The sequence below is a fragment of the Strongylocentrotus purpuratus genome, unplaced genomic scaffold (genome assembly GCF_000002235.5).
Source record: "Strongylocentrotus purpuratus isolate Spur 01 unplaced genomic scaffold, Spur_5.0 spur5_scaffold_14, whole genome shotgun sequence".
In the NCBI taxonomy this organism is placed as follows: domain Eukaryota; kingdom Metazoa; phylum Echinodermata; class Echinoidea; order Camarodonta; family Strongylocentrotidae; genus Strongylocentrotus; species Strongylocentrotus purpuratus.
Window position 1 is genome coordinate 12,877,540 of NW_022145599.1, and position 24,625 is coordinate 12,902,164.

General features: G+C 35.1%; 1 protein-coding gene across 6 annotated transcripts; it reads left to right on the forward strand.

Moving 5' to 3' along the window:
- Window positions 1-362: 362 nt before the first annotated feature.
- LOC574569 (exocyst complex component 7) lies at window positions 363-23,073 on the forward strand. Of its 6 annotated transcripts, none has more exons than XM_030984217.1 (24): window positions 447-681; window positions 2,046-2,180; window positions 2,728-2,793; window positions 3,312-3,411; window positions 4,043-4,127; window positions 4,536-4,541; window positions 5,033-5,138; window positions 5,561-5,678; window positions 6,271-6,309; window positions 6,816-7,003; window positions 7,989-8,053; window positions 9,719-9,753; window positions 10,468-10,583; window positions 11,337-11,441; window positions 13,835-13,954; window positions 14,734-14,832; window positions 15,342-15,401; window positions 16,664-16,733; window positions 17,229-17,294; window positions 17,701-17,821; window positions 18,466-18,561; window positions 20,716-20,836; window positions 21,511-21,644; window positions 22,671-23,073. In XM_030984217.1, the coding sequence occupies exons 2-24, from the start codon at window positions 2,130-2,132 to the stop codon at window positions 22,765-22,767; spliced, it is 2,064 nt and encodes a 687-aa protein (XP_030840077.1). In that variant the 5' UTR covers window positions 447-681; window positions 2,046-2,129; the 3' UTR covers window positions 22,768-23,073. The 6 variants fall into 6 exon arrangements, with proteins under 6 accessions (XP_030840083.1, XP_030840077.1, XP_030840078.1 ...); XM_030984218.1 differs by having other exon boundaries at window positions 447-671; window positions 2,048-2,180; XM_030984219.1 differs by having other exon boundaries at window positions 458-581; window positions 2,048-2,180.
- The last annotated feature ends 1,552 nt before the right edge of the window (window positions 23,074-24,625 follow it).

Here is a 24,625-nt window from a genome sequence, read left to right on the forward strand (position 1 = left end):
GGAAACATAATTTTCTGCGAATTACATGCTTACAATATCATTATCATCCAAACCCTGCAAGACTTATAAAGTGGCACGGATCAAGGAAGTATACCAGTAACAACCCCTAAAAACCAAATATTGCATACCCTAAATAGGCCTACACAAACAAACAAAAAATTCACTATATAACTGTGTTCACATGTTCAAAGGCCCTCTGATAAGCGTTCGGACCGAAAAGGCACCTACATTTAAGATCGTGGTGAGGCTGTGACTAGTTTTACTATTTGAAGACACTCTATAAATAAAGCAGAATGTTCTCAATTTTCTGTGCTTGTTTGCAGACACCGTAATTATCTACATTGGTAGATATTGGTTGCCGTGTTTATTTGATGAGATGCAGTGAATTCCGTAGGCTACCGTTTTGAATTAGCAGATCAATTTTGTGACGAACACGGTATTGGGCGTGTTTGTACTGTATACGATGCACTGCACTGCACGGCTGTGTATGCATGCAGTCTGTATGTAGCTAGCTAGACGTGTTTACGATCATGGGCGGAAGTTTTGATTGCTGATTCTTGCTACTGGTTTCTAGTAATTCGGTAAAATCTGGTTGATAGATATTTTTTTCCCCTTCTCGTGAAATAAGCCACTGCACTGTTCATTGACTGAGTGTAAGCTGAGTGTAGAGTGTAAGTTAGCAACTTTTCCATGGCATACAAAAAGAAAAACATGATCATGATGATGATATTTGAACTGATCTGACTGTGAGAGTGACTGTGAGTGTGATCATGATTCCATGGCATGACCATGAATCTGAGTATTACATCATAAGGGGCGTTGGTCTATGACGATCGTCTACAAAAAACGAGGATTTCCTCAAAGTCTATAGTCTATGCAGACAAAATGCGTCCCCCAAAATAAGGATTGTTCGCGGACGTTTTTTTTCTGCAGATATTCAGGCCGATCGATCCATGCGTTAGCGATGCGAAAAAACGGATTTAGCGTATTAATAACTACCCCCAGTTCACTGTCTACTTTTGTGGGTTGTCCGTCGCCTTGAAGATTTAACACTCAAAATGTGAAAGTCTCTTTACAAAGTCGATGTGAAATAGAAAATCATTGCGGAAGCCGTTTTTCGCATCGCCAACGCGAGGATCAGAAATGAGAGTCGTCAGCGAATATGCAGATGATCCTTATTCTCGGACCAGCGTCCCTACTGGTGAGTAGGGGGGAATTGGATTGGATGAGGAGACATCAATTTGATGATTGAGCTAACTATATACATGTAGGCCTTAGTATAGGCACTTGTTTTCAAACTGAGTAGGGTAACGCGCCCGGTATTACTAGGTCAATTTCCAGTATTCGATCAGACAGCTCAGACAGCTGTTTCAACAGCTGTAACAAACTCAAAAGCCTGTTAGAGGACCAATTTTTCTTTTCTTTTGATATACCATACATGTATTTGCCAAATAAAGGAGGTACGTATTCTAATGTGAGCGATTCCCCCTTAAGTGACCGAGTACTGGGCACGTTACCCTAAAATAGGAAGCCCCATATGCTCCGCACAGTAGCGCTTCATTGCGGCACACGCGCAATAGCCAATATACCGAAAGCTTCAGCTTCTGTCATTCTGATATCGACAGTCGTTCCGTTGAGAACAGTGCAGAGATGCCAACCAGTAGTACGATTTTATCGTAATTACAGGTCCGGGCAGTCCGGCTCCACTGATTGACCGCCTCTGTACAAAGGGAAGGTATTTAAGGTACGGGGATGGGGAAGGTTGACAAATCACAAATGTCAGTTTTATTAAAGAATTCCACATACCAGACGATTATTTCTGTCTAACTTAGACAGTAAGGGAGCAAGTGCCACCTGGTAAATGTAGATCGTACTATTGCATAAAGGCTTTTTTAAAGCAGACAGTCGTTAGCATCAAAATACTACTGCCTTTCTTCCAGCCACATGACGATTTATTTTCAATTGCCATTAATGTCGACTTCCAGGTGTAAAATGTGGTAATTCTTAATTCACATTTTTTAATTTTTTTTTTATTCACAACTTGTAGAGGCCAAGCTGATGTAGCTAACTGTAAAGCATCCAGGATTAAAAGGGCATCTTCCAACGTTGAGCTAACGTCGCCTGAAAATATGGAAGATACAGCACAGAAGATTCGGATGATAGAGGAGAAATTGGCAGTCGTAAGTAGACAAATTTGCTTGTTTGTGTCAGGATAATAACCTATCCATTGCTACAGATATGAACTGTATGCTTTGTCTATGATAATAAATTAAATTGAAATTGCAATTGAAAACCATATCGCTGCTCAAGAGCTAAAATACATGAAATATCTTCATACATCATACATAGAAATACAGAGTAAAATGCAATTACACACATGTACATTTAGATCTAAATTTGTTTTTAATTTACAAAAAACAGCCATTAACGAAGTGAGCCAAGAGAGGCACAAAAATAAGGAGAGAGAATGAGAGGGTTGTATCATTTATGGCTCAAGCTTCAGGATTATTTAGTACATATTGTTTTGATCATATGCAGTTTATATTAGTGGTCAACCAATTGACAATATTGTCTACAATCTAATTTACAACAATTAATTATTGTATACATTCCTGATATTCTGTCGATCCTGTATTGAAAAAGAAAAAAAATAGGATTTTGCATTTGCAGTAACATGTTTTGTATATTTCGTATGACATTACATGTTTCGCTTTTATATCTTTCCAGGATGCAGAAGAGCTGACTTTCATCAAGGATAATCTGCACAAGAGTCAGCATATGAGCCAAAACATGGTAAGTTATGATAGAAGCTCAGATAATATTTTAGGTTGCAGTATAATATGTTCAGTAAAGTGTGATACATGTACATCTCCACTTAGTATTGTTGGCAACCATCTCTTAAAGGTTGATTATATCCTGTTGAATGAAGAAAAAAAAACTTCATTTTGAACAAAACGCCCTTGAAATGGTAAATTAAAATGCATTGTCACTGACAGGTTAATGCCTTTATCAGCTGTGCTTTACCCAGTTGAACGATATACATGTACAGTAGGTGGTAAAGCATTAACATCTAGTATCAGGTTCGTCATGTATGATTGTTCACCTTAATATCAGTTTTCAGATATCACATAAATAGGAAATAGGAACAGAAATCATCACCTTCTTTGCCAGGTCACATAAAGAGCACTCCCTTGATATTTGTGCATCAGAGATACAGTTTTAAGGATTAATTATATACAATTTAATGATACTCAAGACAGGCCTTTAATAGAGGAAAGATGTCAATGTATTGTGACATGTTTATGTTGAAGGTGATGATCCTGACATCTTTTGAGAATCGTCTTCGTCAGCTAGAAGAAACCATCCTACCTGTCCATAGGGAGACTGTCACCCTGCAAAAACTACAAGAGAGTATCCTTTGCAATTTAGCACCATCCTTAAGAGAAAAACAAACCAAAAGTGCTTTAGAATGAAAGTGCACCAGTCACATAAAAGAATCATTTGTGTACAACTAGAGTGTTTGTTATAGTCCAGGAATTGGGATTTTTTTTTTCTTCTTCAACCAGCCTTTAGAACAATGTAATTGTGTTTACACTTAGATTTTAGTCTTTTGATTGCATGAATATACAGGGTGTTTAAAATAATAAACAATGATTTTAGTGTAAAGTAGTGTGGGAAAATCTTGATTGTAGTGAATTAAAATCGTGTAAAGGTCAGATATAAGATACAAACTACATTATTTTGGGATTGCAGGATTGTTTATTCTTGTCTGTAGTTCTTGCACTTGGCATTTTAGTAGTTGAATCAGAGGGTTTTTTTAGGGATGGGGGAGGGCTATTAAAATTATTTCAAATGCATCAGTATGATTCCATGGGACCATAATATTTGTGATTACAAATATTCTTAACATAAAGCAGGAGGTTTTATTGAACATCTGACATGATGATATCATTTGAACAATCTTTATATTTGTTTGGAAATAATACGATTGAGGTTGATTGAAGTATTCAGTTTGTGCTTCTTAACTCATCATTCATGTAAGATATTGAAAGCACCCTAACTTCATTTGATCATATTTTGAGCTATCATGATGCTGTCAGGGAACTGGAAAACACTATCAAAGAAGGGTTAGTAAATCCTCATTCCTCCTTTCAATAAGGTTTGATTTGATTTGATCTGATTTGATTTATTTATTGGTTTCTGCATCTTTTTTCTTTCTTTTTCATCATTCATTTTCATTTTCTTTTTCTCAATCAGCATGTCACATTTGCGGCTCTAATCCTTCTGTTATTTCCTTCAAATATTGAGCTGCCCTCAATTGAAAATGATAAGGAAAAGTTATATTTCATATCTATATATCCTTTGATTTTATTTGTTCCTTTGAATCAAATTCTAATAGACAAGCAGATTTTTCTGGAATCTGGTAGTAAATATTGTTCAGTTCTTCATTGGGATAATATGTATTAGACATTTGTTTCTTTTTGCTCATTTCCTTTGTGTTCATGCTTTCCTCTTTCATGGAATAAATCACCCAGATACCGGTAAGTAACATTGTAAGAACTGTGGTTTGCAGTAGCTTTCGGAGTGAAAGATTGGAGAATGGTGACCTATTAGTTATTTATTAAAGGGATTGGGTATCTCCGCCTCAGATTCTAAACAAAATCCTTGATTTAGCTCATGCTGGAATCATAATTATAACCCTTTAGGTCAGTCAGTAATCCCATGAATTTTTTAAGCCGAACACCTGTGTGATGATCAACATATTTTTGATTGGAATTCAAAATTTCAAAACTGTTTTCCCCAACGGATTTTATAACACTAAGATATTTACTTTCTTAAGGCACTTTATGATCGTTTTGAAGCACTATTTTTTTTAGGGCTTCATTATTACACCATGTCACAGACACTGCATGATAACACGTTGGGCCATGCATCTCAGATTTGTAAAACTGAAACATTGTTAAACAATGCCTTTAAAGAAAAAGAATTCCAAATTTACATCACAACCAACATTTTCTGTGACTTTGTACAGGCCTGGTGGAAACTATGAGAAGTACCTCAGCCAGATGGCACAGATACAGGAAGCTCTGGACTTCTTTGCCAAGAACAACCCAGAAAGTCCTGAGTTGTCCAAAGCTGTGAGTACAACATCCTCATTATATCATGGACTTAGTCATTGCTGAACCTATATTAACATCATGATTTACTAACTTATTGGTTAATCAAAGGTATGAAAAGACATTTGTGTGAGGCTATTATACAATTTCAAATATTTTTGTTGAATTTGATACCGGGTACTCAAAATGAATGGCCCTTAAACAGTTTGTATTTTCTTCACATTGCCAAAATGAGATTTTGAACAGAGATTTTCCTATTCCTGTGACACCAGAATTGTACTTTAATAAATAAGATTTGCAATATTTTGAATGTAATACTGCTTCACCGACAAATTTACAAAGATGGTTTGCAAATGCAGAACAAGGATAGTAATAAAAAGGAGAAAAAAGAAAGAAAGACCAGACTATTCTAAGGTTAAGTTTAATTTTCTTTTTTCTTGCAGACTTCCATCTTCAATACAGGGAAAGAACTGCTGCAGCATGAATTCCGGAATATTCTCTCCAGACACAGTAATCCAGTCCCTCCCATCACTATTCTAGATATCTTAGGAACAGACGAAGGTAAACAAACATTCCTTCGAATACCGGTATAAACTTTTAGAAGAAGATCATCAAACAAAATCTGAGTTTTTAAAAAAATTTAGCCATCGGATCTGCAATATTACATGTATATTCAGGGGCAAACAGTTGCCAAGATTTACCAATCTTTATTTCTTCCGTAACCCATTGAAGCTTTGAAGTTTTCTGTTTTCTTGATTTACAAAAACATGTATAATCTATCACTTTATATATGCATGTTTATCTAGGTTTATTTTTATGAGTGAAAATTAATTGAATTGAAAATGAAGCTCTTACACTTATTGTTGAACCCATTGTTCATGTGATATTGATGGTCTATTTATTGAGCACAGGCGAATGTGAAAATTCAGTAGTCAACTAGTGAAATTGTTTTAAAATGCCTGTAAAACTCATATAAATTCCTCCATTTGTTAAAATCTGGTTTGCAAGCTAAGTGATATAAAAACCTTTAGTCGATTTTCAAATTTCTTTTGTATATTTCTCTTTGTTTGATACTCTCAATGTACATGTATGTCTATTTATCTGAATGTTTCTAAATTGATTTTTTTTTCTTTTCTTCTCTTGATTATTTAAGAGTTGGCCCAAGAGGATGCCTCACTAAAACAACTACCAGGTAAGAACCAGGCTTGTGTTCTATTTCTAAAAACTTTTGTCTTACCCCAGAATCCTACTTTTCATCACATAAATATTAATCATTGTTTCTGAATGACATCCTCATGGAGTCTTGCCTTGTATGTACAAGTTTTAACAAAATATGAAACCATTGCCATTTCAAAAAAAATTGTTGATAGCTGTTTGGCATTAGAGTTTTGAGTTAGCTATTTTGATAAGTGTTGTGAATGGTTGGAAGCTTGGCTGTTAAGGAGACAATGATTACCATTATCATCTGTTCTTCTTCTTTTTTATTCAATTTTCCCATCACAGTGAAGTTTACAATACAAACAAGATCGCTAAATCCAATAAACTAACTAAGCATAGTATCTAAATTTTGATATTCTGTACATTTCATTGCATAAATTGACATAATGTTTTGGACAATTCTTTAGCTACAATTGTTAGTATAGCCTTTAAAGTTGATTGAAATTTAAAAAAATTGGCTTTGAATTATCTTCTTCTCAGATGATGTCATAGAAGAGCTTTCTGAGATTGCAAAATGGCTGCTAGACAAAGGTCACTCCACAGAGTTCATTGAGATCTACCATTCCACCAGATCGGCCACACTGCGCAAATCCATGGAGGGACTCAAGGATCACCTTAATAGTAAATCAGGAGGGACAGGTCCTGGTGGGTCATACTCCCCTATGGTGGTAAGTGGTTTCTTCCACAATTCCCAGTTCATATAGTTGCAGTCTGAGCATGAGCAGGTAAAAAGGTCATTGCAGACCAAATCATGAAAAACACAGAAACAAAATACTGGATACGTACTCATGAAAGTTATGTTATCATTATTCATTCATGCACAAGCAGTGCACTCCATGATACACAGGTGGAAGTATACAGGCTATTTATGTAGCACCTCCATTGCTGTAGGAGTGATTATTTCAAAATGTACAAAGTGGGACCTCTTCTTGTTTTGAAGATCTGTGGATATTAGGGGTCATTTGGGACATGTGCTAACCGTGAACTGGTCTATTCTTGAGTAGTTTTGACAAATGTATGTGTATGTTGATCTTTAATTCTATTTCATAACTCCAGAAATGTACTACGATTTAAAATGTATAATATAATAATGCACCACAACCCAGACTGTGATAAGAAGTTCAAACTTATGTACATATCAATTCATATCCGTTGATAAATTACAAATTTATAATGGTGTTGCTTATTTCTCACTTGCGCCTTGTACATGTCTGAGATTGGTTTGAAGATATTTAAAGCATAAAGACATTGCCTTCAAAAGTATGACGTCCCTCAAAAGAGGTTTGTATCATTCATTCTCATCAATATATAATTGATGGCGATGTTGTTAAAGATGTTTGATGTTTGAAATGTAGGAATAAAATGAGATATAAAAATTAAGTTTTAAAGGCACACTGCCATACTCGTAGCTACTTGCTCCCTCTATATAGAAAACTTCCCTAATCGGTGCCTGTTGGTCCCCCATGATCCTCTTTTTCTTATGTTAAATGAGAGCTGAGTTAATGAGATAGCCACCTGTCACAGTAACCTTGATGGCTCTCTGTGTGGTCTAATCCCTTCTGGCCCAGTAGTGGTGACGATCTTTAAGGCAGTTGGAAAGCACTTTCTAAATTTATATTGTTTAATTATTGTCATGATTTATGCATGATACAGATAGGAGGTAAACTGCATAAAGGAAAAGAACAGCCAATCAAAAGAGCAAATCATCTTCTTCGATCGTAAGTACCGCTAGCTACAATTTATCAAAATATTCTTTCTCAAGCTCAAGCTCAGTGTTTAAACATTTGTTGTGTTTAATAAACAAGAACAGTCTGAAATATTTTCAGATACACGGTACCTCAAGAAGTATTATGGATTTACAGATTTGTTACAGCTCTGTTTGAAGTTAATCAAATATGGCTTAAAGGTGACTCGATAATATTGCCTCAGATTCTGAAACAAAATCCTGGATTTAGCTCGTGCTGCAATCATAATCATAGACCTTTAGGTCAGTCAGGAATCCTATGACTTTTACAAATCGATCGCCTGTCTGATTTTCAAGATATTTACAATAGGGAATCAAAATTTCATTTTTTTTTTGTTTTCCTAACAGTTTTTATAGCACTACAGTCTATTGAGGAAAATGAGTGGTAAAATTTTACTTTTTTCAGGCACTACACGATCATTTTGAAGCAGACACTGATAACACGTAGGGCCATGCATCTCAGGTTTAACATTGTTAAACAATTCCTTTAAATTGTTGGTATGAACTATTTCCATATTTCCTTAAAGAGAGATATTTATCTCCATTTCTACACATTATCTTTCATATTGGCCTTGTGAATGGCAAGTTGCACAATGAAGGCTTGTACTAAAGAGTATTACTAACCGTATCAAACATCTGAGCAGGGCAATTTTTTAATTTTATTGCCCTCAAGGTTTGATGAATAATCCAACAGGCGAAAAAAATATTATTGACCACTCAGAAAAGTCAATGGGATTTTGTGTATAATTTGCCGGTCAACACGGTTATACAGTAAACTAATGAACAAATATTATTGCTCGATCTGAAAAGTCAATGGCAAAATGTGTGTTAAACTATTGAGCAATAATATAGAGCCAGTTGTAATTTACATCCTGCACCAGCTACTGTAATTTACATCGCGCATCGTGTATAAGAAAATGCGCACTTTGCGCGAACTCTATTGTGACGTAACAATCACACCCTAGGCACACTGCTTGCAGTGTATCGAAAATTTGTCAAACTCTGGATGGACAGTGCTGGTTTGACGATGTTTTTGCAACTTCTAATGTTAGGAAACCCAGGGCAGTGTAGGCTACATAATTTAAGAGTATAAGATAGTATGAGTTTCTTGTTTGCTCTAGATGTCTGATGTGGTTAATAATAATAATATTGACTGCCTAATTCAGGGCAATACGACTTGTCATATATCACCCTCACCTTCGGTTTGGGCGATATATGTTGTATTGCCCAGAAGGCAGTCAATATTACTTAATTACAGTCAAACCTGTCTAAAGCGACCCCCAAGGGAAACAAAAAAGCGGTCTTTGTAGAGAGGCTCCTTTAGTACATGTTTCAATGAGAAACCATTTTCAAGGGAAACAAAAATAGTGGTCTTTGTAGACAGGTTCCTTTAGTACATGTTTCAATGAGAAACCATTTTCAAGGGAAACAAAAAATGTGGTCTTTGTAGACAGGCTCCCTTAGTACATGTTTCAACAAGAAACTTTTTTCAAGGGAAACAAAAAATGTGGTCTTTGTAGACAGGTGGTCACTAAAGCAGGTTTGACTGTATTAGAATTTATTGTGTAGAGCAGGTTTGAACCTTTCAGTTACATTTTAAGATGATCGCATTGCTTTCTCCTGTTTCTCTCATATTCAGAGGAGGAAAAGGAAAGGTATCTTCACAAATGTTGGGTAAGTTTACATCGATTTCATTTTTGGGGATGGTCAGAATTTTGTTTTCAATGCCAATTTTTATTTATTTACTGCTTTGTAATAATTTCTTATATGTGCAGTTCATTGTGCCCTTTTTTATTACTTTTGATGAACTGTTAGCAACCTAATTGATTGTTAGACCAAATGATAATTAAGCTGTGAATATTGTACAAACTGATGAGTAGAACTCATGAATGTAATAGGATGTGGGTTTGATAAATATGATATGAAACCAGTTTTATTGCAGACAAACTGGGTGTAGACAGAATTGAATTAGAAATGAAATTAGAGGATTAGATAATAATTCGGCCAAATGATTAGAGCCCATTGTGATTTATAGTGTTTTTAGACCTTTTAGACCTTCATAAATGTTTTGATTTGATTTATTGGTTTCTGCATCTTTTTCTTTTTTTTTAATCATACATTTTCATGAACATAATATGGTTTGATACAATATTTTAAGTGTATATAATTTTATACAGATAATAAACAAAATTAAACAAATATATTGAATGCATAATCAACATACATTAGATGCAGGAGGGCTACAGAAATAAGCAAAGTAGCTTTTTTGTTTTTTATGCTTCTACCCTCTGAAAGTGGTTCTGGAAGCATTACCAATGCTTTTTTGTTTTTCTCTTGTATATTTGATACATTCTGACTGATTTTACTGCATTTATGATTTTGGTATAGGCCATAGGAGGACAGGATCTAACGTCTCAGAGACTATGACTCCTAAGGATGAGCAGCTGGACCCAGAGACGGCCTGTTATCTCTTCCGAGTCTCTAGTCTGATCAGACTCATGCAGGTATGTACCAACCTGGAAATCTTTCTCATCTAATACAGTCAAACCTGTCTAAAGCAACCGCCCAAGGGAAACACAAAAGTGGTCTCTGTAGACAGGTTCCTTCAGTACATGTTTCAATGAGAAACCATTTTCACGGGAAATAAAAAAAAGTGTGGTCTTTGTGGTCACTAAAGCAGGTTTGACTGTATCTGTCTTTCTATACCTAAAATGCTAATATACTTGTCTTTTCTATAAGTATGTTCCAGTTCATATCTAGTTTGCCTTTTTTATGAGGGGTTATGGGCATATAGATCAAGTTATCTGCTTATTTTTATATTGTATCATTTATTTGACCTGACAATTAGAAGTGGCATTCATAATGTTTACTTTGTAAGCAATATATGGAGGAGTTGAAGATGCAGCCCAAGTAAAAGGTGGAGAAAGAGAAGAATGGAGAGAGAGAGAGAAAGATAGATAGAGAGAGAGAGAGAGAGAGAGAGAGAAGGAGGAGAAGAGAAAAGGATACAGGGGAAAGGAAGAAGATAGAAAGCAAGGGAGATCGAGAGAAAAAGAGGGGAGAAGAAAGAGACGAGAAGAAAAGAAAGAGAGAGAGAGAGAAAGAGACAGGGGGAGAGAGAGGGATGGGACAGAGAGCACTTCAAAAGTAAGGTAATAGACTGAAAAGAGACAAAAAGTAAGATTATAGACAGAGATGAGACGCAAGGATTACGAGTGAGGAAGAATAAAACGTTATTTTCCGTTTTTCATTTTTAGAGTGAATCCCAGCTGATGACAACTATCATACCTGATGAGCACCAGAAGAAAACCTTTGATAGAATCATTGAGAAACCTTTGGATACCATTCTACATGATGGAGAGGTAGAATAGACACAGGATTGCTTAATAGAGACATTTGATTTCTTTTGGTAGTTTTCCATTTTTGCCGAGAGGGTCATTCCATGTCAAATCACCCAAAAATTCTGAAAATCTTAACCCGACCATTTTTGATTTTGATGAAACTTAGTATACTTGTTGAGTGTGATCTCACAGCACCAAATCCAAAATTTTAGGTCAATCGGGTGAGGGGTTTGGGAGATACGGCCCACCAAATTTTGAGATTTTTTCAAAAATGGGGGTGGCGGGCCTACCTTTGAACCCTTGTATCTCGGGACCTAATGGGTCAATCTTCACAAAAATTGTATTGTTTTAAAGGGTATTCAATAAGGATTCCAAATCTGCCGCCATTTTGAAGTTTCGTACATGTTGGGGTACTTTGACCTCTTGACCTCAGATTTGACCTTGAAATTGACCTTGTGGATCACGTAACTTTGACAACATTTTTCATGAAATGTAATCTCTGACATGTTCACTAAAACATATTAAAGTTTCAGAGATATAATATTTTTAGTTTTGGAGTAATAAGGATTGAAAGTATCCATGCTCACAGATATTCACAATAAACCCTATTATACTGTATACAATACATGCAATATGCACAGTACAACATACCTCTGCCACATGTTTTTTTGTTTTAGTCACATCCATCTTAAATGTCAGCAGTACTTGAATAGAAATAAAATGACAAGTTCATATAGGCCTAAAGGGTTAACAGGATGTATGGCTTTAGACCTCTGAGTCGGTTCTAGGATAATTACCCCCTGGAAAATTCACCCCCTGAAAACTACCCTCTAAGGACAATTACCCCAGAGGTCAATTACCCCCCCCCCCCCCCCCCCCTATTCGTTAAAGTGGAAGTCCAACCTGATAATAAGGTGGTTTTAATCAAAGCAGATTTATTTTTGGGGGTATATTATTCTTGAGGGGTAATTTTCCCGGGGGGGGGGGGGTAATTGTCCTAGGGGGAAATTGTCCGGGTGTTGATTGTCCTCGGGGGGGGGGGGGGGGGGACAGATTGTCCTAGGAGGTAATTTTCTGGGGGGTAATAATCCTCTGGGTGTGATAGTCCTTGGGGGGTAATTGTCCTCAGGGGGGGGGGGGGATTTCCTGAGGGTTAATTTTCCAGGGGGGTAATTATCCTAGAACCGACTCAGAGGCCTAAAGCCATACATCCTGTTAACTCTTTAGGCCTATATGAACTTGTCATTTTATTTCTATTCAAGTACTACTGACATTTAGGATGGATATGCTTAAGACAAAAAAGCATGTGGAACATGTATGTTGTACTGTGCATATTGCATGTATTGTATACATTATAATAGGGTTTATTGTGAATATCTGTGAGCATGAATACTTTCAATCCTTATTCCTCCTAAACAAAAAATATTATATCTCTGAAACTTTTACATGTTTTAGTGAACATGTCAGAGATTACATTTCATGAAAAATGTTGTCAAAGTTACGTGATCCACAAGGTCAATTTCAAGGTCAAATCTGAGGTCAAGAGGTCAAAGTACCCCAACATGTACGAATCTTCAAAATGGCAGCATAATTGGAATCCTTATTGAATACCCTTTCCAACAATACAAATTTTGTGAAGATTGACCCATTAGGTCCCGAGATACAAGGGTTCAAAGGTAGGCCCGCCACCCCCATTTTTGAAAAAATCTCAAAATTTGGTGGGCCGTATCTCCCAAACCCCTCACCCGATTGACCTAAAATTTTGGATTTGGTGCTGTGAGATCACACTCAACAAGTACACTAAGTTTCATCAAAATAAAAAATGGTCGGGTTAAAACCATTGGGTGATTTGACATGGAATGACCCGAGACTGTTTATATTTGTTCATTATTATGGTGTTGTCGTTTTTTACAATTGTTGTTCTTGTATTCTTTCAGGCTGCCTTGTTATGTATTCTATTCCTCAAAATAAAAAAAGTGTTATTCATTCTTCTAGATTACTTGCCTATTTTGAACAGTGGTTGCAACAGTTTCCAGTACAAAAAAAAATGAAACTAAGTTCAGAGAGTTTTCTCTTTTAATCAGATATGTACATATTTTTTATAAATGTATGTACATGTTCAACCCAGAATCAATTAATTTTTCACTCTTGTTGTAATTTCTCTTGCTAGCCCACTTCACATGAAGAATTTTAATGGTGTGTTGGCCTATTCAAAGATTTGTATGCACCAGGGTGAAGGCAAGTTCTTTGTATCATACTGCACTGTTCAGAAATTAAATACCTGAAAATGACCAGTTGAAGTAAAGCTGCAATTTTAAGTCGAAGTAATTTTGTTGTAAGAAATATATTGCTTAAAAAGTGCTTTTACCCAATAAATGTGAATTAACTGTATCTATAAAAATAATTTTCTACAGCAAATCATTAGTGCAGCTAAGAGAGCGATAGCCAAACATGAATACTCGGCCATCTTGGGTATATTCCCTGTCCTGAAGCACCTTCTTTCTGTCAAACCAGACTTTGATGAAGCTTTACAGGTAAGTGCTATCTTAGGGGATGATATCATGAATTTATATGTCTTATTTCCATTTTATATTAATAATAGGTCAATTTATGTAGCACAACTAATATATGAATATACTCTACTGTGCTTAATACACAGAATCATATTATTACCCTGGCTGTAGCTGAGCTGTCATAATAAGGCGCTCAAGCATTCAAGGAATTTCTTCCCACCGGGTACTCATTTACTTCACCTGGGTGGAGAGTGGCAAATGTAGATTAATGTCTTGTTAAAGACATTAGTGTCGTGGGGGACTGGAACCATGTCACTTTTTACTTTAGAATGTTACTTGAAGGGTGAGTGCAAAAAAAAACATATGCAGAGAAATATACCGTCAGGGCTCGGTTTCTTGGAAAATAGAGAGCTGACAATCATGCACAACTGACATATCATTTGATGGTTTGACTGAGTAACATCGAATCAATTGATACTGGATCATCAATGACTAGAAAGATGTACAGTCAGACCTGCTTTGATGACCACCTGTATAGAGAGATCACCTGTCTACAAAGACCACGTTTTTTGTTTCTCTTGAAAATGATTTCTCATTGAAACATGTACTAAAGGAACCTGTACACAAAGACCACTTTTCTTGTCTCCCTTTGGGTGGTCTCTATAGACAGGTTTCGCCGTATTTGATACGCAGAGAGGCCAAGCAAGATGCACTACCTCATATTTCTTGTATATATATATATTGTATGCTTTCTTGATTTTGTATGTGATAAAATGTGCTGTCATGATTTGTGGTTGCAGGGCACAGCACCCAGCACACGCAACAAGCTTCCCAGTCTTATCACAAGTCTGGAGTCAACGGGTTCTAAGGCTCTAGAAGAGTTCTTCGATATCATCAAGGTAATTAATTGTTGGGTATTTGATATAGCCCTTTCCCATAAGGCATCGTAAAACCTCAATGAATCATCGTGGAAAAAATAAACTAACATGAGCATAGTGAACCTCTTACATCTAATTTTCTATATCTTATAACACACAGATAGATGAGTATGGTTAGGGGCCTTTGTTCTGTGCATAATGCCTTTTACTTATCACCACTTGCCATACATTCACACATAAATAGTTTTAGTTTACTGCAGCGTTTTATCTCATTATGTGTGAATGAGCACTATTTGATATCATGATCTTGTTTAAAGTGAATGTGATTTGCATGAAATATGGGAAATATACAATAATTCACCTATGCTCACATAAAAATTACAAATACAGCTTCTTTGCAATAGATGTCAGTACCTATTATTACAGGTAGTGATTTCATGGTTGAGGGTTTCCTTAAGGTTTCTCTTTCTAAGAACTTTGTCTTTCATCAACCATTCATCATCAGTTTTCCTGTCTTCTTTCTCAAACAGAATGACCCTGACAAGTCAAACATGCCGAAGGATGGAACGGTTCATGGATTAACCAGCAATGTAAGCATGGGGGTGTTTCACAAAGATCCTAAGTCAAACTTAACTCTAAGTTGGACTTCAACATTATGGAGAGTCATTTGTAACCTTAAAATGAAATATATTTAAAAGCAAAATTTTAGTATTTTAGACTTTTCATAAATTCCACATTAAGCACATGAAATCTCCTTGATAAAAGAAAATATGAATGATTTGAAACAACATTTTATGCCTTTTGAAATATCTTTTACAATATATTTTCAAAGATGCTAGCGGCTTTCCATAATTATTAAGTCTCACTTAGAGATAAGTTCAACTTAAGATCTTAGTGAAACACACCTCCCCCCCCCCCCCATGTCTCCACGTGATTTGTGCACTATAGAGGAAATCGTATCCACTGATAGGTGATGCTAAATCCTATTAACTAATCCAGTCTGCAAGTACAGTCAAACCTGGTTAAGAAACCACCTATCTACAAAGACCACATTTTTGGTTTCCCTTGAAAATGGTTCCTCATTGAAACATGTGCTAAAGAAACCTGTACTTAGATAGTTTAGATAAATAGTTTATTGGTTTCCACAATATCTCATTTTACAAAGAGTGTAACAACATATTGAAAATGATTATAATATACATGTACATACAATACCGGTACACACTATTCAGAATATTGTCCATTAAGTTGAACTTAAGAGATATAGTGGCGGAGCCTATGGAAAAGCAGAGCTTGTTGTGGATAGAAAACCACCTGACTGTAAAGACCAATTTTCTTGTCTCCCTTGGGTGGTCTTTATAGATGAGTTTCACTGTATAAATGTAGAGTGAACTTTAATCTATATGGAATACATGAAGGGACATCCTACAATATGTAATCATTCAACTTAAATTAAAATAAAGATGACTTTATTTGGAACCTGTTGACATCCAGATTTGCTGTATCATTAGTACGTATTGCATAATTTTTCGTTCATAATTGATACGATTTTGCATTATGGATGTGAAATTTCCAACATGATAAAACTTACAAGCATTACATCTATGATTGCTAATTCTTTCTACAATCTTTGTAGAATTATAAATTGTTATTTTTGGATAAATTGAGATCTTTAATACCTCATTGAATTCAACAACCATGTTTAATTAAATCTTAAAAGTGTTCACTAATGAAATCTTCTGTTGTGTTGATATCTTGGAAAATTGAGAAAATTGTAATTTCATGTGAGAAAAAGAAATCCTGCATATATCAGTGACACCTTTTGTTTATCCACTTATGTTTTTCTCAACAGGCACTAATCTTCCTGGATAATCTATTAGATTTTGTAGAAACTGCAGCTGCTATGCTTGCCACACAGAAAGGTAATTATAAACAACTTCATATTCAATCTTAGGAATGAATTTTATTAATCTCACTATAAAAATGTAGTCAAAGTGCGCTGAAACCATTTAAAGATGAAATTTGACAAAATAATAGTTGGATACAAGTGTTATATAACCCTTTTTAAATTTCATTGTATTCCTTTTCTTACTCTATATCAAATTTCTAATCAAACTTTGGAATGAATTTTATTAATCTCACCATATAAATGTAGTCTAAGTGCGCTGAAACCATTTAAAGATGAAATATGACAAAATAACAGTTGGATATGAGTCTTATATAACCCTTCTTAATTTTTATTGTAAGGCTTTTCTTACTTTACATCAAGTGCAACAAATGTATCAAAATTATTTATCTTGTTGTACATTTCCTGGATTATGACCTTGTTATTTCTTATACAAAATATATTTGTTTGAATGTCAGTAGATTTATATACATTATCATGTGTATTTTCTTTATTTTTATTATTCTTGCAGACCCCACCCTTCAAATGCGTAGTGCAGATCCTAAAGCCAAGCAAAGAAGAGTTGCTACATATGTTGGTAAGTGAGGAGTGATTTTTAGGAAAACTAGAATTACCTACATGTATTCACATTTTAGTAATATTTGAAATATAAAGGCAATCATAAAAATTAATCCTAGTTAATGATGATACCTGATGATTTCATGGGATTCACTAATGTTCATGTACGTATCCAATTGTTATACTCCTATCTTGAATGTGTTTGAATGTGCATAAAATATCATGTCATAAATGTCAATAACAAAATTTGGGAGGAAAAATATCAAATCAAATATCCCAAATAATTAAGAAAAAAGATTACCATTAGCCTTTAATGGAAACACTTACAACAGCTTGATTTAGTTACACATTTTACTTTGGTATTGCAACTTCACATTATTCCAGTATTTGCATTAAAATGTTTGCAATGTGTTTCTTATTTTCAGGCAAAGTTCTCGGGGCTCTTAGTTTGAACCTAGACCAGAAGGCCAAGACCTATTCAGACCAGTATCTTGGAGCTCTCTTCCTTCTCAATAACTACCATTACATTCTGAAATCACTCCAAAGGCAAGTTATTTGATATTATAAAAATGTAGTCTGTATCATAATGCCAAATCCTCTTTATCTTCAGTCTTTGTGTTGTCCCTCATTTATTCTAGTTTTGTTCTCCCCACTACCCTAACCTCAGCAGATGGCAAAAGCACCCCCCCCCAAAAAAAAAAACAAACAAACAAACAAACAAACAACAACAACGAATGAACAAAAATAGAGGGGGAGGTAAAAGAAATAGAGAGAGGAAGAAAAGGAGAAGGTAAAAAGCAACATGAAAAGAAGATGAAATGACACCTGCCGATGCCTTCCTCTCACTCGTTTGCCTTGTTCCCTCACCATACATCCACCTCGTAAGACTGGACCCCATTGAGAAAAGTGCCCCCTCAATGGCTACGCCCATTATGCCTGAGCTATGCAACTGTGAATATATGGCAGCTCCTGTTTGGAGCCAGAAGAGGAAATTAACTCATATGTTTGTACACAGAAATAAACACACTTCTGTCTCCAAACAAATGATTTATGTATCGAATGGGATTGATTCAAGGGACCCTTACAATGAGACATATATTTATTTGCATTGTGAATTGTGACTGGGATTTTTACTATATAATGTGATGCAATAGTAATTTGTTTAATTGATTTTTTTTTCTTCATTTTAGGAGTGGATTACTCAAGTTGGTTGTTTTAAGTAATCCTGATATCGAGACTCACTATGAAGACATCATCAAGGAACAGAAGAGGGAATACTCCAGGAGGTAAGCTGCATCCAGTGTGTGTTTTGACAATGATTGATTGATTGATTGATTGACTGACTGACTGATTGACATATTGATTGATTGATTGATTGATTGTCTGACTGGCATATTGATTGATTGATTGATTGATTGATTGGTTGACTGACTGACTGGCATATTGATTGATTGACTGACTGACTGACTGGCATATTGATTGATTGATTGACTGACTGACTGGTGTATTAATTGATTGATTGATTGACTGACTGACTGACATATTGATTGATTGATTGATTGACTGACTGACTGACATATTGATTGATTGATTGATTGACTGACTGGCTTATTGAATGATTAATTGATTGACTGACTGACTGGTCTATTGATTGATTGATCAAATTGGTTGGTTAGTCAATTGACTGATCAATTGGTTGGTTGATTAGTTAGTTTATTGATTGATTGGTTGACTGACTGGCATATTGACTGATTGATGGATTGACTGACTGACTGGCTGTCTGTCCTATTGATTGATTGATTGGTTGGTCGGTTGGTTGACAAGTCGATTGACTGATCAATTGATTGGTTGGTTGATTAGTTAGTTTATTGATTGATTGATTGACTGACTGACTGGCATATTGATTGATTGATCGATTGATTGGTTTGTCAATTGACTGATCAATTGATTGGCTGGTTGATTAGTTAGTTTATTAATTGATTGATTGACTGACTGAATGACTGGCCTATTGATTGATTATTTGTTTGGATAGTTGATCGTTGGTCAATTAATTGATTTGTTTATTGTGATTGATGGATTTATTGATGATTATTTGATGGATAGATGGATTGATTGCTTGATATGTATGTTGTAATGATGCCAATACGTTAATCACATTGTCAATGTTGTAAAAGTTGTGTTTATCCATTACACCGAATCAAATCAGTCTGTAATACCAGCAAAATCAAGTTTCTGTAATAACAATTTTTAAAATAATTTTCTGAGCAGTATTGATTCACATTGGCTCACTTATATTTTGCTTGTAATTGGTGGTGGTGGTTATTTTACCTGACTGCTAAGAAAGCATAAATGCTTGTAAGTAAGCAACCAGACGGCCGACGGCTTTAGGTCCTCTCCGAGGGACCTGGTAACAAGGATTAATGCCTTACCAGAGGGCACTAGCGCATCGCCTTGGTTTCGAACCCGGGTCACCGGATTACGAGACCACTGCTCTACCGACTGAGCTATTGCACCCCCTCACACCCCCTCATGCCCCCTCTTGAAATTGAAATTTTCTAGAATCCACTGAGTCAAATCAGATTTAAGAATAAATATGCAATTCATCATCATTCTCAAAATTCATTAGTAACTAATTACTCTCATATCTACCACTTAAAAAGAGATCAAAGTACAAGGTAGATTGCTTGTGTTTACTTTTATATAGTTATTCACATTAATTGAAGAACTTTGGTGTACCATATCTTATCTTAAATGCTCTTTCAGAGTCAGTTACCTACTTATTCAAATAACTAATCAGTAACTAATGAACTCGTTCAGGTATGTATGGCAAAATACTTTCAAATTATGACCTATGTGTATATTATTTATTTGCAAAGGCTCTGTATGGCCAGTCTTTGCAATAGCACAATCCAAGGTCCGATATGTTTTATAAGGCTTATTTCGTGGTGAACCATGGAGTTTGAAAATAGCTATGAGCCTGCAATTTAATGGCAATCTTATGCCCTTGTAATAAACTTTGCTTTGGCCTCTTCACCCGTAATAATGTCTTGCCATTATATATTTTACTTGATAATTTGACAACAATTGCTGGGTTTGTTTGTCTTACTCTTTGTTTATTTATGGGAGGTAGGACATTACTAAAAAGTGGTCCAAAATTTGCTGTATACATTGAAAGGTTATGCAGGGTGTTAAGTAAAAGTGTAACAAAACAAAAATGACAGATAGAGAGAAAGAAACAAGAATAGATGTGTATTTTCCTTTTATGTACAATGACAGTTATCAGTATTTATTTAATTAAAGGGATTTTATGCAATTCAGTATGCCATGTTTTTTTTCTGGTCTGAGTTACATGAAACATACTAACATTATTTATATGGCAAAGGGCAATTGAAAAGAAAGATGTAACAAATCATTCATCTAATTTTTGTTTCTATGTCTAGTTGGAACAAGGTCCTAGCCTACATCTTAGAAGTGAACAAACCAGTGGGTACCCAGCGGCTAGCCCAGGATGCAGCCAAACTCAAGGACAAGGAAAGACAACAGATCAAGGATAAATTCAAGGTACGACCATAGGAATGTTAACTATGAGCAGTGATGCCAGCGCTGTAATTTTCTTAGATATCCTATCTTGACTGGAATTTACTAGCTTCCAAAATCAGTGTTAGTGCTCATTACTTTTCATGCCTTTGTGTTGCCAATATTGACCCATTCCTGTCATAGATTACCGATCGTTGACAAGGTATTCAAATAATATGAATATTCATATATTTGATCCAGGCCTATTGACAATTATGAAATTTGTATTAATAGATGAGCTAGACTTGCTGAAAATCAGTCTTTGTGGGCTGGAATTAACATACCGTATTTTAAAGAGAACAAATATTCAATTTGAATTGTTTTCCTATTTTAAGGACATATTGAGATGAAATAAGAGAATGTGTAAAATCATTTGTGATATTGATTTAAAGTAATGAGTGATATCATATTTAGTCAAAACCCTATTTTGAGTACTCAAATTTTTATAAAAGTGAACAAATTGAGCAGTAAAAGAAGTAAAATATTTTCATTTTTCTAAATAGATAGGTGCCTGATAAAGTGAGAATTTTTCAAATGTCTGATTAAAATAAATATCTAAAAGTGAATGTAATTTTGAGACAATCGGAAATTATAAAGGAGAAAAGGGAAGACAATTAGACAATGTAATTATTACTAATTTATCTCAATCATCTTGTCAGGGATTCAATACTGAGCTTGAGGACCTCCATCGGACCCAGCGGGCCTACGCCATCCCAGACATCATCCTCAGAGACGCAGTGAGGAGGGATAACAGGGACTTCATTGTACCCCAGTACTCTCAGTTTAGAGACAAGTAAGTCACATTTACATTTCATTTAATTAGATTTAGAATTAGGAATATAAATCATAAACATGATGATATTTGGGGGCTCCAAAAAGACACCCCGCCCCCACACCCTAAAATTGACATTTTTGTTGGGAGCTCCTAGCCTAATATCGTTTAGTAGGTCCTAAGGAAGTGCTGTACCAAAAATGGTGCTTTTATCCACAAGTAACAGTAATTTCACTAAGCCACCTGACTAAAAGTCTCTTCAAGGGATCCTGTTTTAATGTCGCAGCTGGGGCCGTTTCATAAAACTTGTTATCAATAACAAGTGTCCCATTTCTATAATATATATGCTCTCAGCCAATCAAATGCATTGATTTCAGTAGCTTTTATGAAACAGTTGCAAATTAAATCATTCATATTAGCCGCCTTTGTTTATAGTGGATCTGACTTTTGCCCCTGCAACACTTGCTTCAGTGACATTTGCTCTAGGGTTTATTTCATCAAAGATAGGGCTTGGGATTTAAGTGGGTTTTAGCTTTGGATCTTAATAGTGTTAGTCAGTACAGGTTCAAATTTAGAAATATGTTAGTAGGAAACAAAATATGAATGCTGTGTGATTATCACTGGAGTATAAGTCGTACAATCTATTTTCAATGCCCATCTTTATTTTTGTTCAGTTTGAAACACAAACACACTTCACTTCAAAGTAGTAAGACTTGGGCTTTTTTATAGCTACCATGTTATATTGGTTTGAACCCCAAAACCCAAATTGGTTTTGTATGAAGGACATACAGTCAAACCTGCTTTAGCGAACACCTGTCTACAAAGACCATATTTTGTTATTCCCTTGAAAATGGTGTTTCATTGAAACATGTGATAAAGGAACCTGTCCACAAAGACCACTTTTTGTGTTTCCCTTGGGCGGTTGCTATAGACAGGTTTAACTGTATCACAGAGAGCAGAATGCCTAAATTGCTAAACAGACATGATTCTGGCATCAAATTTGATGTACTTTCCTCTAAATTGTTGGTTTTTATTTCAAAATTGCAGGTATTTCAACGCAAACTTCACCAAGAATCCAGAGAAATACATCAAGTACACCCCAGACAATGTCAAAGATCTTCTGGATAAATTCTTTGACCTATAAATAAAACTTTTATGTAGTAGTTACATTTTCCAGTTGGTTACAAGTGAAAATGAACTGTAGCATGGGATCCAAATATTGTCAACCTTGGAATTCTGGCATTACTACAGGGTACAAATGCATAATACGAGTGTGACAATTACAACACTGCTCAATGATGTTGTACTTTAAAGGTTCAATAGCATGAAGGATCATTTGTGTACAACTAGAATGTATCAATTCAACCTTTAGAAAACTTTTATAATTAAGGGATACAAAGAGAATAAAAGATGACATAAAATCTAACCCACAGAAGTTAGATGATTATATCCTTAAAGGTAAAGACCAGTATTGGAAACGCCCCAATTTCAAAAATGAAATGGAAGCTCTCATTACCAATCATGTGAAAGAATATGTTTTGACTAATACATGATGATAAAAAATTTGCCGGGAAACTGCCTACTAATTCATATATTTGGTAAATTTGTTTCTCTCATGGTCTGTGAGAGATATAGGGTAGTCCCATATACATCTTTCTGTGTATAGTGCTTGTAACTTTACGAAGAATGGGCCAAATTTCTTATCATTTTGATGATTCCAGAACCTTGCAGATGCTAGATGCTAGATGATCAACCTTTTCTGATCGATTCCACAACGTTTCTTTCACAATGCAACCTTTAAGCTAGGATTAACTAAACTACATATTCATAATAATAATAATAATAATAATAATAATATAGCCTAATATTCCACTCCAAATTTTATATGTTTGATTTATACTTACAATCATTAGACTGATCTAAGTACCTTTCTTGATAGATAGTGGCAATGGAGATAAAAAATGTATCCCTGAACAAAATACTATACCACACAACTAGTCTAATGTCAGTCATATTGAGAGTCCAAAGTTCTATATATTGTATTTTTTTAAAAATTTGATTATAATAATTCTGGTTTTGCTTCAATGAAAAGTGCATTTTATTTGTCATGTTTGTAAAAAAAAAATCTGACTATTTACACACTTGAGCAGGCATGGTCTTGTTTTTAGACTGGGCATACATGGATACGTCTTAAAATTAATTAAGAACGAGTCCATATCATTCTGAAATGATTTTGAAGTATATGAAATATTGATATTGTTTTATAAAACAGGTCATAACATCAAAGTCTGTTGTTGTAAAGCTATGTTGGATTATTATTATCTTAGAGGGATATTGCATATGTAAAATGTTATATACTATGTTTTTCTGATACAAACCTGGAAAGCTATTCAGCAAAATGGTCATGTTGAAACAGAAAACAGGTCTCCTCATTTTCACTTCATTCTGATTTCAATTTACCAAATGTCTGCCAGCTCTCTATGAATCACATTCCCTTTTTCCTTTCATTATAGAGGTATTGTTATCTGTAATGATGGGAGTGATCTTCCAATAAATTATGTGTTTAGTTGGCTGTGTAAATACATACCATCAAGACCTGTAGCACAGTAGCACAGTAGCAGTGACCTATGTGCAGGTTGGAGACTGTTTCAGTTTCATTCAGCATCTTGGGTTTTGCTAATTAATGGGTTGACTTGATGAGCAGCTCTTTGCAATGACATCAGGAATGCATTGTATTGTCACATGCAACAGACTTGAAGGAAGCTGTTAAACTGTCAGGATTAAAGCATTGAATTAGAATTAGACATCCCTGATGATGTAAAAGCAGCAAATCTCACCAATTCATGCTAATGAGTATGATTTTGTCGCTTCATATTTAATCAGATCAAGTAACTAACATGAAGCCAAATAAAAGTTGATGTATCATTCCCATAATTATTTCAAACAAAAATAATTTGTTTGTGTGAAAAGAATTACTCTTATATTGTTTATTTCTCTCAATT

Excerpts from the sequence above, each read along its gene's own strand:
- LOC574569 (XM_030984217.1), top strand. The coding sequence starts at position 2,130 with ATGGAAGATACAGCACAGAAGATTCGGATGATAGAGGAGAAATTGGCA. Across the intron at positions 2,181-2,727 it reads TAGAGGAGAAATTGGCAGTC|GATGCAGAAGAGCTGACTTT; the intron begins GTAAGTAGACAA and ends ATATCTTTCCAG. Across the intron at positions 5,679-6,270 it reads TATCTTAGGAACAGACGAAG|AGTTGGCCCAAGAGGATGCC; the intron begins GTAAACAAACAT and ends TGATTATTTAAG.